At 40.8% G+C, this 17077-nt stretch overlaps 2 protein-coding genes across 3 annotated transcripts; one reads left to right on the top strand and one right to left on the bottom strand.

The window, feature by feature from the left end:
- Positions 1 to 481: 481 nt before the first annotated feature.
- Positions 482 to 5036, bottom strand: bhlhe41 (basic helix-loop-helix family, member e41). Of its 2 annotated transcripts, none has more exons than XM_088079964.1 (5): positions 4107 to 5036; positions 3946 to 4012; positions 3683 to 3793; positions 3468 to 3579; positions 482 to 3210 (listed from the first exon to the last, which is right to left on the bottom strand). In XM_088079964.1, the coding sequence occupies exons 1-5, from the start codon at positions 4166 to 4168 to the stop codon at positions 2273 to 2275; spliced, it is 1290 nt and encodes a 429-aa protein (XP_087936090.1). In that variant the 5' UTR covers positions 4169 to 5036; the 3' UTR covers positions 482 to 2272. The 2 variants fall into 2 exon arrangements, with proteins under 2 accessions (XP_087936090.1, XP_042352808.1); XM_042496874.2 differs by having other exon boundaries at positions 3683 to 3790; positions 4107 to 5032.
- A 725-nt stretch (positions 5037 to 5761) lies between these two features.
- On the top strand, positions 5762 to 17077 carry sspn (sarcospan (Kras oncogene-associated gene)). Its single transcript, XM_042496481.2, has 3 exons — positions 5762 to 6220; positions 8776 to 8862; positions 11633 to 17077. Exons 1-3 carry the CDS (start codon positions 5990 to 5992, stop codon positions 11990 to 11992), a joined length of 678 nt encoding a protein of 225 aa, XP_042352415.1. The 5' UTR covers positions 5762 to 5989; the 3' UTR covers positions 11993 to 17077.

Below are 17077 nucleotides of genomic sequence, written 5' to 3'. Positions count from 1 at the left end.
TTTGAAATTATGCATACAGATTAAAATAATATTGCAGTAAGCCAGTTAATGGCAACAACAAAGACTGGATTTGATCCTGCCTAAAGCTTTTGACAAGTTGGGAGGAGGCCCCTTGTTTTTCATCAGCCTGTACAGACTGAGGATAATCTCACTTCATCATCCTTTTATCACATGACTTTTGTTTAAAGCCTTGGCTTACTGTACACTGTACATTCCTCTGCTGTGACCTGTCAGCTGATTAGAGTCTGATCAACAATACATTTCATGAACTAGAATTTCAGTGTTGTTTAATCATAAAACTTTGCTCTGAACTGTTTGTCTTGTGCATAAATAACTTGATGTCTTCCACTACATATTGTCTGCCATGACCTAAATATTGCATATGTACATATTTATTGCAACAGTTTCACACATGCTCACTAAAGTTGTCCTGCGTTTGCTAACATGTGAGACCGTGTTCAACACAAAGAAGCCTGCAGAGTTTAGTTTTGATATTTATTTTACAACTCATCAGCAATAATTTAGAACAGCATATGTGTAAAGCATTAACGAAAATGTGCAACAGTTGCTCAGTTAAATCTTTAAAAAAATCCATAGACTTCTACAACATTGACATTGACATGTATACTTTATGGTATATTCACAGAAAAAAAACTATTTACATACACACATGCCACTTTATATAACAGTTGATAACAGATTTGAGGCAAAACCAGCTGAAGTAAACTACAAAAGCAATGTCATGTATGCAAAATACAATGAAAATCATCTGTTTATTCAGTCACGTGTGAAAACTTAAAAAAGCCGAACAACACTACACTTGCAGGAATTAATCTCTTAGAAAACAGGCCAAGATAAAGTTCAGAAAACTGCAATGATCATAAGTGATGGTCACATGACCACAGCTTCTTTCCCACCTTTGTCACACATTTGAAAAGCGAGGTTTTACATAATGATAGCATATAACACAGAATCAGGGGGTAGTCTGCTGTGTGGTGGGGTGTGAGGTTTTCAAATCAGATTATGATTTGAATCGTTTTGCCTTGAAAGAGCCCGAAATAAAAAGTGTTTTGTTAAATCTGGCAAATGACTTAATCACCACTTTACTGCATGAAATCATCACAAAGCATGTGGTATCTCTGATCTCTCTTTTGAAATGATTTTTTTTCTTTATTTCAAGACAACTCAACACAAGAAAAGTGTAGAACTACAGTGATTGACTTTCAAAATGATGAGGTGACTGTTTCGGGGGAGTAAAAGAGAAAAAAAGTGCACTTTACGTCTCAAAGAGTAAAGATCATCCTACATACAAACTTCAACAGCTGGGAAAATACAGGTACATTCAATATCAAAGATCTATAAGGTGCTATCCTACAATGTTTCCTGGAGGTACAGGAGGTCACTGCATCTCTGTGCTGAAATGCTTCATTCAGGGTACGGTGCAATATGCTGGTCAAGCAGCCCCCTTGTGAATGAAGGGTTTCTTTTTTCATTATTCTGAATAATTTCAGTGATTGTTTTTTCTTTCCTCGCAGACAAGTCAAGGAACGCAGAGTAAACTCAGGGCAATCCGGTATTATACCTCTCCGAAAATGTCATTATCATCAATGTGTATATAGCTATTTTTTGTATGTATTGTTGATGATGATGATGATGGTGTGTGTGTGTTTGTGTGTGTTTGTGTGTGTGCGCGTGTGTGTGTTGGGAGGGGGTACCATTAATTTCCTCCCAATCAGCCTACCCAATGCAAAGTTGGGGGATGAGGTACTGTGGGCGTTACACTTCCGGGAGCACTTCTTTTATAGGCCCATTTAGTGCACATTTACATGTTAAAGAATCAGACTGTCTTCCAGGTAATAATATTTACAGTCAGAGTCAGAGCCAGGCTCTTAATAACCTTGGCAGAGGTCAGTTGCAACTTCATACATCCAAAGAGACTCGCTGATTGGGATATTGCGCACTGTTGAAGTACTCAAAGTTTTGGCACCAATGCTGCCACTTTAAAATATTTTATCAAAGAGGATAAAAAACTAACTCCAGCACAAGACAGCCGTGTATTAATGTCAATCATTGTCGATAATCATTTAGATTGATTAGTCTAGCATAAGTGCAAAAGGCACACGCGCCGTCACAACTGTCCCCTGTTTCACCAAGATATTGTACATGATAAACTCTTCTGTGAAACCTCGTTTTAAAACTAGCCTAATTTTTTAAAAAAAAATGAAATACATAAACTCCTCAGCAGAATGCATGGAGAGGTAACACAGACAAATTAGCTCGTTTGACCAGCAGACAACTGATCGCCTTTCTTGCTCTCTTGGAACGTTTCAGCCTCGTCACCCTCCCCGTCCTCACTCGCGGGACTTTCCTCGCGCTCCTCAGGTGAGCCCAGCTCAGCCTCGTGCGACTCGTCGCTGTCTGGACTGTGGGAGTCCTTGGACTGTGAAGAGGCTCCAAAGTGCACAGACAAGCCGGGGAAAGCGGCAGCAGCAGCCGCGGCCGCCGCTGCTGACGCGTGCGCGGGGTATAGCCAGGGGAAGGGGGATGCAAGAGCTGCCGCCGCTGGATACATGTACTTTTCAATGTTGCTTTTGTCGAAAAAAGGCATACAAGAAGCCGCGGCTGAGGGGTTGATGAAGTAGAAAGGCATGCAAATAGGTGTCTGCTGTCCCACACTGCTTATTCCCATCAGAGAGTTCATAAACGCCAGATCGGGTCTGGTGGGGTCTGTGCCCCCTAACCCGTTCCCAGGCCAGTTCATCTTTGGTTTTTTGGCAGCGCGATCATCTCCAAACTCTTGCTTGATCTTCACTGCTTTGGGTCCCTGCGCCTTATTGCGCTCACATTCTTTGTCTTTGCCTTCGCTCTTTTCAGCCTCGCCGCCGTATCCACTGTCCGTGTCTGTGTCATTCTCGTTAAGCTCCCCGCCTTGGGTCCTCTGGATGACCGGGACACAGTTTGCTTGGCTGTCGGCTTTCTGCCCATCCTGTGCGTCTCCGGCGGGTAGCTGGTGCTGGAGCGGCGGCGCGCCGGGCTGGAACTGCGCCAGCACCTTGTGAAGGTGGTTGATGAGCTGCGCGCACCTCTGCTCTCGTGTCGTCCAGTTCTCAAACTGACTCAGGTACTGCAGGACCTCTTTGGCACAGGCCTGGAACCCGGAGTGGAATGCGTCCAGGTCTGCATGAATGGAAGATTTCATCGACCGGTCCCCTGCGAGACATGCAGTTCAGAGATTGATTATTCTGTCGTGTAGCACATTATAAGCCAATGTCAAGATAAAAGGGACGCCTGTCAACAGCACGTTCTCCGAAAAATGCGCATTGTTCACTATAGCCTATATTTGTTCTCACAAATAAAGTTTCTTGTAATCCAAACAGTCTAATAATGCCCCTTATCTCACTGAAAATGACAAAACAGCGCAATTTCATGCAAAACACATCTATTAACTTCGAGTTTGTTCATCTTACCATTCTGCAAAGCAATAATCTTCTGGTGCTGCTGCTCAGTGACAGCAGTCAGTGCGTTTAAATGTTTCAGCGTTAACTCCAGGACAACTGCTTTCTCCAAATGCCCGAGCGTCTATGAAGAAAAAGAAAGATTCAGCTCTCTGGTTACGAGGTCTCATGTCATGTACAACCAGGTACAAGCACTAAAAAACATTTTTTTTGTGTCGTGAACTCACCGACAGCTTCAAATGTTCGGGTAACAAATCCTTCAGCTGGCCAATACATTCGTTGATTCTGTCTCTCCTCTTCTTCTCTATCAACCGGTGTGGTAACTTGTATGCGTCCTGCTGGCAAAAATACAAACGTTTACTCTTTTATAAACACACGTGTAAAAAGTTACTGTGATATAGTTATACATTTTGTTTAGTATCATACACACAAGTGTTGTTTGATGAAACCAAACTAAAGATTTAAATTGCCTTTGTATAAGAACACGCACCTTCCCACCATCCTCACGCTTGATTCCTCTTTTGGATTTGCACATGTAGAGAGAGGGGTAATCCACCCTAAAGCACGGGGGAAAGTGTCCGGTTATTCACCAGGTTGTCATAACAGTTCATTAGACAGACTTTGACAGAGTTTGCCAAAAGCGACACTCACCCCAAGAAATCGGCGTGCTCCATAAACTGCCTGTCCTGTAAATGCGGTATCCTTTCATCCATCACTTCTCCGCTGCTGCTGCTTCTCCGCTCCTGAGCTTCTTTGGGGAATGTTTGGTATCTCGCGACCACGAGCAACACACGGACGGCTGAGGGAGATGATGCACAGTGCGTGTCCTCCGGTGGAGCTTCGCTTCAGACTGATGTCTATAGTTCCCTGAGCTGAGCTGCCACTTTGCAAAGCCGTCGGTGCTGTGGTTAGAGCGCACGCGCGCCTCCGGTGGGGAACAGCTTCCGACTCACGTGTAGTCTGCACCAGCACAAAGTCCGGTAATTAGACCTTCTCCGTGTTAGAGCAGCTATCGCCGTTGTTCCTATAGCGATATAGTCCAAACACTGTTGACCTGGTCACTGAAACGTGATTCATGCGCAAAATGTAGCAGAGGGAAAAAGGCGCACAGCCGCGAGGACAGACAGACAAGTATCAGTTTACTGAAGACGGTTTTAAAATATATTTTGGGTCGTAAACTTCGCAGCTTGAGCTTTGCGGTGAGTGTGGACTGATAATGTGATAAAAAAAATTAGACAGAAATCAAATTATCGTGTACAAAGTCACAGTTTGGGAGGAATCCACATGTCCGGAATGATCCTCTATCACTTTTCAAAAACAATGCAGTTACGTCATTAAAAAATAACAGGGAACTTCCTGATATATCTATTCAATACATGTAACCATACAGTTAAAACACAGAGAAGTAAACACAGTGCGTAAACAAATGGTAGAGGTGTGCGCGTGTGCACGCCGTGCGTGAGTGCCACTCTGTGCTGTTGCCCGGAGCAGGGAGTTCAGGGTAACCTATTCACACATCCTGTCGTTCAAAGCTGCGTTGTCAGTAACCATGGCACCGGCCCAGCTGTGTGCTCAAACACGTGCGTCGAGGTTTCTTTATCTATCTCGGTGAGGGTGCTGCTCTCTCATTTTAATCCCAGTGTCTTCATCTAATAATAAAATATAAAAAATAATGTGACAAAGACTGGCGTGATAATTGCTTAGGAGATTTTCTGACTTTATGATATGTCTCCTAAAACAATTACTATCCACTGAATTATCAGATCATCAACAAATAATTCGGTGTTATTTAATTTATCATTGAAATATTTACGACTGACGAAAGTAATAAAGTTCCAGAACCTTCCATCTCAATATGTCTAATAATTTTAAAAAGTTTTATAACTGACTCCAGGAAGTTAATCTGATTGTCAGGGACACCTGTTCCTCTCTTGTGAACATTTAAGTGCTCAAAAACACTAAAATCTGAGCCCCTGTAATGCCCTCACATGCCTTATGATCACATTACTTCTTCCTGTAAGTCATGTGACTCTCTCTGGCTGGCAGCATATGGCTCTCTTGTGTAACAGTGCTGACAAAGAATGATCCAATCACTCCTGCTCTCAAATGAAGTGTGACCTCCTCTCGGCTGGCTTTTCATTAACTCATACCTGCTGATTTCCCTCCATACTTTCCCTTTCTTGTCTTAAATGTAACTCCAAATGAAATCACCTCGCTGTCGTATGTTGGAATCCCCCTTTGTGACTTCCTGCCCCCCTTCCCTCCTCTTCCTTTCCTCCACAGTGTGCTGCCTGCTCTATATGTGGCACTGGAGCCGCTTTAGGAATCCAGTCCAAATGTTTTCCATATTAGTTCAGAGCCTTCTCTGTTTTCAAATAGCAGCCGAGCTGGGCTTATGGTGAGAGGAGGCTTTGGCAGGAAGGGGAAGGGAAGGGGAGAGTGGCAGACGGCAGGCACGCTCATCCACCCCAAACACTGCAACAGTAAAAGTCGAGAGTACAGAGAGGGAAAAGAGTGTCAAGAAAGGAGGAGAAATGGGGCAGGGGCAGAAAGGTTCCTCTGACAAGAAGGAGGGCAAGAAGAAGAAGAGAGATGTAAGCCCAGCGCAAGAGGACGGTCATAAGTGCAGAGTCTGTCGCTTCCCTCTGCTCGTCGCCCTGCTCCAGCTGCTGTTGGGGGTGGCCGTCACAGTCGTGGCCTTCCTTATGTTGGCCATCAGCCCCTCACTTCTGGCTAGGGAGACGCCACACTGGGCTGGAATCATTGTAAGCTCCATCCTTACGCTCGTACATCAGCCACTACATTTGCATGGACCCTGAGTCTCCCATTTCTGATTCTTCTGCATGACCCTAAGATTTATTCATTTTCGTTGCACTGCATGCCAACGCTGGCCCTCACCCACCTGTCTCAGCCAGACGGTCACTGTAGGCATGGGAAATCACTGGTATTGTCATGTTCTAATAAATCTCCATCTGTCATATTCATCTGAATGCATACACCTGAATCTACAATTCGTCTCAGTCACACAAGCCTGCACCTTCTGTTGTTTTTGTTGTATGTTCAACAAATCCTCAACATCTGGCGTGATGAGACGAGCCAGCTAATCACAGCATGTCACATTTCAACTTGGCCTCTGAACGCCAAAGTAGCATCTAAATGCCGAATTATTATTTGCATATGTGATGTGCATTCTACACTTGTTCTCACCTCGTCAATGTTACCATAAATACACACACATTAATACACCGCACATTTAATTTACGTCATTAAAAAGTTTAACTTTGACTAAACAGACAGTTTAAGATAAGATGTGTATTTTAATAAGGGTTATGCGGGTAATAAAATGTTCAATTTCAAAACTGAGTTATCAAAAAGGCTCAAAGATTTCCAATGAACATTTGGTGTTAAAATGTAAAATCTTGTATGTAAATCATTTTAGTTAGGTTGCATTTAAAGTTGAAATACTAAAATAGGTTGTTAGTGTTATGTGTTTGTTAAAGATGAGGTACTGAAGTGTTAGCGTTGACAGTAGCTGAGGCATTATTTGAAGTGTTAAGGCCAGGACTAGACTCAAACAACTAGTGGTGATGGAGGCTGAGTGTTGCGTTGCCTCACATCTCAGCCAAAAAGTTGCACTTTAACACACTGCAAAGACTACAGCCAATGGTCAAGTAACACCTACGTTCTGCGCCGCTGTGGAGGGAAATAACTCCCCATACCAGCAGGTGGTGAGAGTCAGTATTTGTTTAAAAAAAGGGAAAGCAGAAGACCGATACAACAGACTCAAGATGCTAGTTAGCACATTGACAACACAACCTGATTTTGATTTTTGAAAGAACAAACAGCGCGAACAAAACAATAACAAAAAACTGTTTCTGCAAAAGAGCTTAATAGCAAAAAAGAGTCTCACCTAATACAACATATTTGTTTTGATCTCACTCCCTCTTGACTTAAACTGTTTGTTTTCTTTCCTCATTTCCGTTTCTCTGCTTGTGCACTGAGCTGAACAGACAGAGTGATTTCAACAGGTTTTTCTGGTTCAGATGCCAATTCAACATATTGAATGGGCCAAAAAACAGCTGTCAAGGGTCAGCTAGTACCATTGGCGTGAGGCACACTGGAAAAACATGGGCGACAGACCCTCACCAACGGCCCAACATTGAGCGAACATCGGCTCGGTGTGTCAGGGCTCTTAAATCAGTTGAAATCACTAAAAATATAAGCAGTGAAAAAAATATGAAATTTCAGTTGATTTCGGTCAGCTGAGTTGTCAGTTTGCTTGAGGGCACTGAAAGTAGTTCAAATAACAGTTGAGGAGTAAAAGCAGCTGAAGTGTTACCAGATAAAGGATGTTAAATTGTCAGTTAATGTCTTAGCCATGAAAGCAACTGAAGTGACAGTGGACATGTCATGAGAGCAGTTGAAGCATCAGTTGAAAGGTCAGAAATGAGTGCAGCTGAAGTTTCCTTTAAAGAGTGTGAGATGTATGTCTGAATGCAAATTAACTTAAAGCCTAAACAATAAAAGCACCTGAAATGTAATTTGAGGTGCTAAAGAAAGTTGAAGTGTGCTGATATATGACAAGTGACACGCTATCAGCAACTTAAGAGTCTGTTTGAGTGTAACTTAGTGATACTGTTGGTTAAATGTCTTTTAGCAATCTTGAAAATAATTTAAAATGAAATTTCTGTGAAATTTGTTATATTAAACAACAAAAAGGTAAACTTTTCTTAACATCATATTTTCAAATAAGGTTTAAAGTCACATTTTGATGACAGAGAAAAAAACGTGATGTTCCTGTTTGGATTCTATCCTAGCTTATCACAGACGCCATCTGCTCTCGAAAACATCCCTGGACACCAACATCCCGAGTTAGATCCTCACGAGATTCAGCCAAGCAAAAAACACTGAGGTCATCAAGAACTTTCCAGAGAATCCTGAGTGCTTAAGAACCTGAGAAAAACATTTAAATAAGATGCTGCACGCCAGTCACAAGACTCCAATTGCACCGAAGAGATGGAGTGTGTGTGAGTGTGTGAGTGAGAGAGAAAGAGAAAGAGAAAGAGAGAGGGAGAGAGGGAGATAGTAATGTAATCAGATGACGCTTGCTGCTGAATCATGCAATATTAAGAGACGTCCCTGAAAACCTGCAAAATACTTTCTAAAACAAGTTTTTATACTGTATCTTCCACACATACTGTACATCATATACAGTAGGTATACATAATAGCATTAATGTACCAATGCAATAACACAAATGCGTGGTTCATTCATAAATCTAATCAAACTATGTCAAATATTTTCTGACGTGTTGTTGCAGCTATGTTTAGTTGCCATCGTGGGCATCATCCTATACTTCATCACCTACCACCCTGATGAGAGATCGTCTTTGCAATTCATTGTCAAGGTGAGTTGTCACATCCTGTTTGACACAATGTTTGCAGAAGTGAACAAATCAGTTTGTAAATGACAGTCTCTTATGTCATATGTGGAGTCAAATCAGGTCCCTCTATTAATGTACAACGTCTCTGAAAATGAACAAAGTCGTATAGTAGAGTCTTTGTTGTAAAAGGTATAATGAGATGGGTTAGTGTTTTCTTTTGACAGAGAAGACCTTTGCAGAGGACAATGTTCTACTCACTGAGATACTGTCATTCTTAGCTGGCTGTTCTTATAGGGACAGTTCACCCAAAAATGAAATTTCAGTAATCATCTACTCACCCTCATGCCAGTGGAACAACACACAAAACACTGTCCGTGGGGAAAAGGCATTGCACTCATCTCCCAAACAACTGAAGCAAATGGTGACCAGAATCCAAACATTAAAAAAATACATAATAATACCACAAAATGTCTCTATATTGCCTGTCCGAGTCCTGAAGCCCCAACATGTCGAGTTGTTTTGAAAAACATGTTTTTAGTATTGTTGTAGATTGTAGCCTTAAGCTCCTAGTGTGGGAGCCATGTTCACATATGTGCGCTCGCACCAGACCAATGACAGCTTGCGGTATCTGCACGCCAGTGTTTACATGCTACCCGGAAAACTCCCACACACACATTATGGGGAGTCAGCAGCAAGTTACAAGTCCCTTAGTTTGTTTTAAAACTACTGTGTGTGGGGGAGGCCCCCAACTTTCCATCGGCTTGATGGTGGCTGAATTTTTATTTTTGGGTGAACTATCCCTTTAAGGAACTGCATCTGTAAAAGACAGAGCGAAAGGCATTTACTGCATTCTTGTTTAAAAAAGTTTTGTGGGGATTCCTATAAGGGAATGTGAACATTCATTAATCCCACTTGATTGTACAGCTTAATTAGCCATACAATATGTGCAGTTGGAATTCGAAGGCAATTAAAATCAGTCCCGCCATTGTTTGCTACCGAGAAGCAGATCCTTGGGAGCAACGTCCTCTTGTTTTTTTCCGGTCTGGATCTCGTGTGCATACCAGATTCAAATATGTACATACGCCGTGAAGACAGGGTTTCAAAACACTTCACTCGTATTTTGCCTTAAGAAGTGCAGCTAATTGCAAAATGGTCTTTGCAGAAAGGCCAATTCTAAGTGTGTATGCACTATGTAGTTTTAAATACCATCAGACTGTCTGACTCACCAAAATAACAAGGATTTTCTTAATTGACATTTTTGTATGCAAAGTTTACGAAGCAGTCTTTGGAAATTTTAAATTGTCTAATAAGATGTAGTTACCGACATGATGCATACTTCTTTGTTTGGGCTTAACTCCTCAGTGTAAGGTGTGCTGTTTTTATCCTTCTTCCTCACTTTTTCACCTATAAGTAATGGTATATCAGAAATAAGGCCAAATTAACCCTTTGAAACCTTGGGCCACATCACTTTCCTTGTGCTGCTCTCAGACACCTTTCCCAACCAAATGGGTGTGATTACTTTCAACAAATCATGGTCATAGCTAACTAACTAGCTATGACATGTTGGGCTAAAGTGTAACTGAATTTTGTCATTAGCTGATTGGTTCACAGCAAGCAGGTTTTGGTCACCAACCAAGCTTTCGTTCTTCGCCCCGTTTCCCAACCAATAACGTGTATGCCAGAACATTTGCAATTAGCCTGCAGTGTCTCCTCATCTGGCCCTAAAAAATGTGTTTTGATTTATGAATGTCATTAATTCAAACAACTCAGTGATTTTATGGCCTTAATATATTATTATTTTTTTGGCTTGCAATTTTATGGCTTTACAGTCAGTTTGTATATTTATTTCAATTGCCCTTGGCGCAAGGAGCGAGTGAGTCGAGTGAGGGGGAAATATGCTGTAGCTAGAGATATTTCTGAAGTTAAGTGTTACTATGTTGTCAGATGAAGGTCCGAGCCAGCTCACAACCCTTTCAAACGATTATTTATTGTTTCAAGATGCTCAATTTTTCAAACGTTAGTTTGTTGAGTTTGTAAGCGCTCACTAAGTATTCCTAGATACCACATGGACTATAAACAACTACAATATGAGTGTTGGCTCCTTTAGATTTCTACCTGCTTTCATATTTCAGATCATTGGTTTAGTACATGTTAAACGTAGTACTTGTATCCACTTGCTGTACATACATTTCCCTGTAACCAGCCATACTCCAGTTTTCACAACTGTACCCAAATGACGTAAATGCCCTTTCAAATCAAGCCCCGCTCATCACTTGTATAATTCCATAAGCAGCATGTAACTGAGAGCAAAATACAGCAGCGAATGAGGGCTCCTGTTATATAAGCAACGGATTAAGATAACGGTTTAGTGTTATTGAGATTGTGCAATTGCATCAACAACACAAAGCCTCTGTCACATTTTACAACTGTATTTTTAGACACTCTTTGTTGTTGCATATTCTCACACAGGACGTGCACTAAAGGTGGGAAGCGGCTGTAGCTGCAGGGCAGTGTTGCATGTGCCATGTCTCCTCTGTGCTAAGAGCTGGGCTCCTACTCGGAGGGTCAGGCCTTGCCTTGTAGTATTGTGGGTAATCTCTTTGAATTCAACTTGCCACAGGCACTGAGCCAGCATGTCTGTGTCTAAGCTACAGTTTTGGCACTCTGGGTTAATCATCATGAGACAACAGACGAAAGCAGGAGCCAGACTTTTAGTAAAATAACAAGAAAGGGTATTCTGACTGCTTTCATGGTAAAAGTGCATGCCCTCTGACATGTTCTCTGTCCTTTGCAGCTCCTGTACTTCATCCTGTGTACAATCGGCCTGGTAATTTCAGTTCTGGTCATAGCGTTTGCTGGACATCACTACCAACAGACCAGTAGCTTTATCTGTGAGCTGGAGGGAGAGGACTGCATGTGCACTCTGGATAAAGATGATCCCATAGCCCGCGCCTTCACCTACGAGGAAGTCGGCGACTGCGAGGAGATCACCGGGACGCTCGCACTCTACTTCCTAATCCAGATCCTGCTGAACGTGGCCCAAGCAATCGTCTGTGCCATCGGTGCCTTTATAATGTGGAAACACCGTTACCAGGTGTTTTTTGCCGGCCTTCAGATTGGCTCTCCCTCTTCCCAGCAGTGGCAGAAGGTTTAAGGTGATGATGACGGAGTTGATGGGATGAATCTGATCAGGTTGGAAGGTGATGCCAACAGTGTGATCACACTCTGACAGTTGGGGACATTTGCCTTTTTTGGTGTGTGCCTAAGTGTGTTTTCTTTGATGTCAGTTTATATTTACCTTAACTGGTAGTTGTACTATATTGGCTTTTTGCACAGATTTTCTATACCATATGAGTAACTTTATACTTCTAGTTGCCAATACTACAAAAAATAACATAAATAGACAAGGAGAAGCAAAACAGTCAGTCTATTTTCAAATATATATTTATATATGTGTTCCACGATAATGATTTTTTGTTTGCTTGTTTCTAATTATCTTGACATTTGCTCTCATGACTCACAGCTCATGTGTAATTGCCAGACAAAAACCTCTACTTAACTCAAAAAATGTACACAGTCTTGGAAAATTTCCTTTGGTTTGAGCGACTGAGATTTAATGATCATGATTAGTAAGGTAGATATTGGCCCTAGTTCATACTAGTTATGAAGTACACACACACATACACACACCATAAGACCTTATTCATTTAATTAAATAGTTTATAGGTTGTTTTTTTATTTATTATGGAGAATAAGCATATCATTTTTTACTGACTGCCTCTAACCATTTTACAAAAAAAAAACCTAAAGAAGAAAGAAAACCAGTTTGGAGACAAGTTTGCCTTTTAAAGGGTATATGTTGCAAATGGCACTATCTTTAATTTAATGTAGGCTTTTCTTTTTATCGCTGAGGTGGAAATCTGAAATACTTCTGAAAACGGCCTGAAAACGGCCTGTTCTCGTAAGGTGCCCCCCACCCATCAGATCCCAGTGCAACCATACTGGCTGCACTGTCTATTCTGTTCTAGGTCTATTTACGCCTCTTTGCTCTCCTGATGCTTTAAGTGGCAAGCTGAGTGATGCCAAATTATGGTTTGCAAAATGTTAAATAACACTGCCTTAAGCTTTGTTTTCACACGTTAAAGAATTTCAAATATGGTCAAAATGCTGTAGCAAATATTAGTAAAGCATCCTTTTATGTCTTAATTCTTAAATAATTCTGTATTAGTTTGTCTGACGCACAACTAGAGAAGCTTAACGCCATGAATAACCTTTGTTTTGTCTCTTTTTCTACTACATAAACTCTGTAAATATTGCATAAAATCCTTGATGAAAAATAACAGCAAAGTACTTTTCAGCTAAAATAAGTAAGCCCTGTAATACTCCAAACAGTCCAAAACAGATCCTGACAGCAGTAACACAAGCTGGGCAGGGTATATACTTCATGAGACTGGATCCAGACTGAACTGGGCTGTGGCTTGCGAAGGTGGATGCCAGGCCAGTAGCCAGCATGACTCAAACAGCCTGTAGGAGTCAAACTACTGCAGCCACAAAGGGAGGGGGGAAGGGGCCGGGGTGAGGAAAGGGGGACTCAGACAGGCAGCTGGACAGAGGTAACTAAATCATCTCACGGTGTTTACAATGTTTCAGTTGTTTTTTTTTTCATGCAGAAAAGAGCAAAGGGGATGAAACAGCCAGATTTTATGGTTTTATGTTTAAAATGCTTCACTTTACACCGACGTTCAGCTTTATTTTAGACTTACTCTCATCTCAGCTGCCGACAGCAGTCGCCTACAGTCTATACATGCTGAGCAGGGAATTGTAAACGTGAGGCAGTTTCCTCAACAAGTTAGATGAACTATGTGCCCAAAGGGAGAGTGTAATTACTGTGCAATGCAATTTTCTCTTTGAATCACGGAAAAAAGGCTGATTGACTGGGGATGATGTAAAAATACTGTCTATTTTTCCCAGAATGGGGTGCTTGAGAAAGGAGCATTTACATGAAAAAAAGATGTCAATAAGTGCATTTGCTCTTTCAAGACTGTCATTCTGTTTGTGGTTACAAATACAAATATTTGTTTCAGTAACACACACTTCTTTTTCGTTTCACCACACACATGCAGGTCATACACAGAGAAAGCCAATTCAGACCAAACCCTCACTCATGTTCAAACAGATTTGCTTTTGCCGTTAATTTCATCATAATTAGTAAAGAATAAAAAACCAAGCAGAAAGAGAATCTGTGAGCGCTTTATACCTAAATATAATGTTATAAAACTGATGGGAAAATGCAAATGTAGTCAATTCAAGCAATATCTTCCTTTGTGCATACTATTTCATCCGGAAAGGCATTTTGCAGCTGCAAAATCTGTTGTTTTTTCTGCATACAGCACTGCATTTGATATGACAGTGACATAGCTGTAAGCAGGGAGAACAACAGGCTATTTCAGCTTGTTGATGCTGTTTAAATAAGAACTTTCTTGTTCTCTTTGCTTGCAAACTAGCTACAGAGGACGCTGAAGAGGATGTGATGGACGATGATATACTTTACAGTGTTTTGGCTGACTCAGATATTTTTTGCCAGAGTATGGCTGCACGAGCCATGCAATAGGATGTGGCCAGTGAGGATCCTTCCAGTACTAGAGCTGCTGAGAGCAAACACTGACTGGTGGTGCCTGTCCTCAAATTACCCTCTGATACCAACAGAAAGTGAATCATGCTGCTGCAATGAATTTCGACCTAGGCCCATTTTTGTTGGTTGCTATTGTTGATGCCAACCCCAGCAGACACCATGTGTGCATTAAGTTTTACTCTTTGGACAGAGGTGTGCTGGAGACCTTTTTCAGGAACACAAAGATAAACTGGAAAGTTTTTTGTCACCTAATGCTATGTTTTGGTTTGGTCAGACTAGTGCCATGAGACCAGTAACAGGCTTGGCATTGTGCTATGAAAGCCAGATTAAACCTCATAAAGTCTTTTTTCTTTCACTTTATGCATGCATGCATGCACAGGTACACACACACCACACTGGTCAATATCAAGCATGTTCTCATCAGCGATGAGGGGCATTTCTGAGATTTGAGGACATTGGGGGCTTTTAATTTTAAATAAGAAAAAAATGCTTCTAAATGCACTCCAGCATCTTATTCCCCTTTAAACTGTATTTTAACTTTCCAGATTAACTAGGAGTTGTGATATTAAAGATACCATTAGTTGTTTTTAATTCGTATTGAGTAGAAAAGATTTAGATTTAGATTTAAACGGGAAGATTTAGATCATTTTGAGGTAGCCTACTTTACCTGAGTATTTCCATTTTCTGCTACTTCATACTTCTTTTAAATCCAAGAGGGAAATATTGTACTTTTTACTGCACTACATTTTTCATCAGCTTTAGTGACTTTAAAGACTCAGATTAATAGTACAAAATCTAATCACCTAATAAATAACGATGTATTGGCATACGAACCTCAGAGCAGTATATAAAGTATTTAAAAGAGCTCCACCCTTACCAGCAACACAAAATATGCCACTTGAAGGACAAAATGGACCCCAAACTTGTGTTTCTGATCAACAATATAATAATTTTTTGAGGGCATTAACATGAATTGAAGATTAGATCAAGGGCTGTTAATAAAACATCTGACATCCAGGCCAAATAACACCACTGCCAGTGATGACTCAGGTTCACATACTATAAAAGATGGCCATCCAAAACACAGTGTTCCCACATATTTTCATGGAAAAAATTCCCAAACTTTTCCATGACTTTTCAAGGGCCAATACATATAGATTTTTCTTCTGCCCCACTTCCCCTGTGTTTTTTTTTAAACATATCAGATCCAAACTCTATTCAAACCTAATTTCAGCGTGCTGCATCATACATTACATTATAAATAGAGCTATCAATGGGAGATAGCTGTATCAATTTCATCATTTAGAACAAAATTCCATGACTTTTCCAAAATGTTCAACAATTTTTACTAATTACATGACTTTTCCAGGCCTGGAAAATATGAGCGTGAAATTCCATGACTTTTCCAGGTTTTCATTACCATAAGTCGATATGAAATGTAACTACTGAGCACCTGTAGCCTTTGTTCAGTATCAGAATGAAACCAAATCATTAATTATACAACAAGTAGTTCCCACCAGGCAATCTCATTGGTCCACAATTAACTTAGAAAGTGTTCATATTTGCATGACAGCACACCCTCCTCACCACCAGGAGAATTACTCATGTACCGCTCTCGGAGAAATCATATCATACTAATTCAAGCAGGGAACAGCAATATCAACAATGATCACTTTCGTATACAAAAATAATGCTTTACGATAGAAAATACAGCTGACCAAATGAAAAGTAACAGCCAAGTCACTAATGGTATAAACCACAAACTAACACAAAGATGACATCAACCAGCGTAAACAGACACATTATGAACATTGACAAAAACCGCATCACTGCTCAAATGACACTAAAGCAAACCCTCTCATGTTATTCTGGCACAGCGGCCAACTGTTTCTGTCTTGCGTTTAGTTAACGACATAAAACACACAAGTAAAACTGACATGAAGCCATAAATGTACACTGACTCACCAATCTGTAGACCCTGGCTCCTTTTAGATAACGTCCATCCGTTGATATCAGTCACGGAGCTGGAAAACTGGTCCTCACGGGCGGAATAACGTTAGCGGTCCACTAGCTAACTGCTAGCATAGCCAAATACACTACAGCCAATCTTTTCTTCCGTCTAAAAACACGTCTTCTGTTTATTTTCCTGATGCAGATAAGTTAAGGATAAGGTCGTCCCCCTTTTCGTGATAAAGTCATTTTTTTGCGTTGTAAATCTAATTTTGAAAAATCGTTCGGTCCTCGGGTGTCCTCGGCCGCCGCCATGATAACATTGATGTTGACATACGTTAGCTAAAACGAGCTGTGACGTAATGACGTCAAATACAACTGCGCACGTTTCCAGTGTGGGATCTCGATTGTGCGGATTGTACGTTGAATCAATAGCCCACACAATTGAAAGATAGAAATCACATTACAAACAGTAATATTACAAATATAAGTTTTTTAATGAAATATTTTTGGTGTAGAAAATTTGATTTAAAAGAGAGTTTTTTTTATAATTTACACAACAGAGTGTACAGAGATGCAGCATACTTTAAACCTTGACTACTTTTATATTATGTTCAACCTTGCTAGAATCATTACCAAATAAATGATTAAAAAAGG

Source organism: Plectropomus leopardus, chromosome 7 (assembly GCF_026936395.1).
Source record: "Plectropomus leopardus strain MGB_pleo_1.0 chromosome 7, ASM2693639v1, whole genome shotgun sequence".
NCBI lineage: Eukaryota > Metazoa > Chordata > Actinopteri > Perciformes > Serranidae > Plectropomus > Plectropomus leopardus.
This window is presented reverse-complemented; position numbering and strand designations above follow the sequence as displayed.

Coding starts and splice junctions, on each gene's coding strand:
- bhlhe41 (XM_088079964.1), bottom strand. CDS start 4,168: ATGGATGAAAGGATACCGCATTTACAGGACAGGCAGTTTATGGAGCAC. Junction 3,580..3,682: donor CCGAACATTTGAAGCTGTCG/GTGAGTTCACGA, acceptor TTTTCTTCATAG/ACGCTCGGGCATTTGGAGAA. Junction 3,211..3,467: donor GATTATTGCTTTGCAGAATG/GTAAGATGAACA, acceptor CATGTCTCGCAG/GGGACCGGTCGATGAAATCT.
- sspn (XM_042496481.2), top strand. CDS start 5,990: ATGGGGCAGGGGCAGAAAGGTTCCTCTGACAAGAAGGAGGGCAAGAAG. Junction 6,221..8,775: donor CACACTGGGCTGGAATCATT/GTAAGCTCCATC, acceptor GTGTTGTTGCAG/CTATGTTTAGTTGCCATCGT. Junction 8,863..11,632: donor CTTTGCAATTCATTGTCAAG/GTGAGTTGTCAC, acceptor TGTCCTTTGCAG/CTCCTGTACTTCATCCTGTG.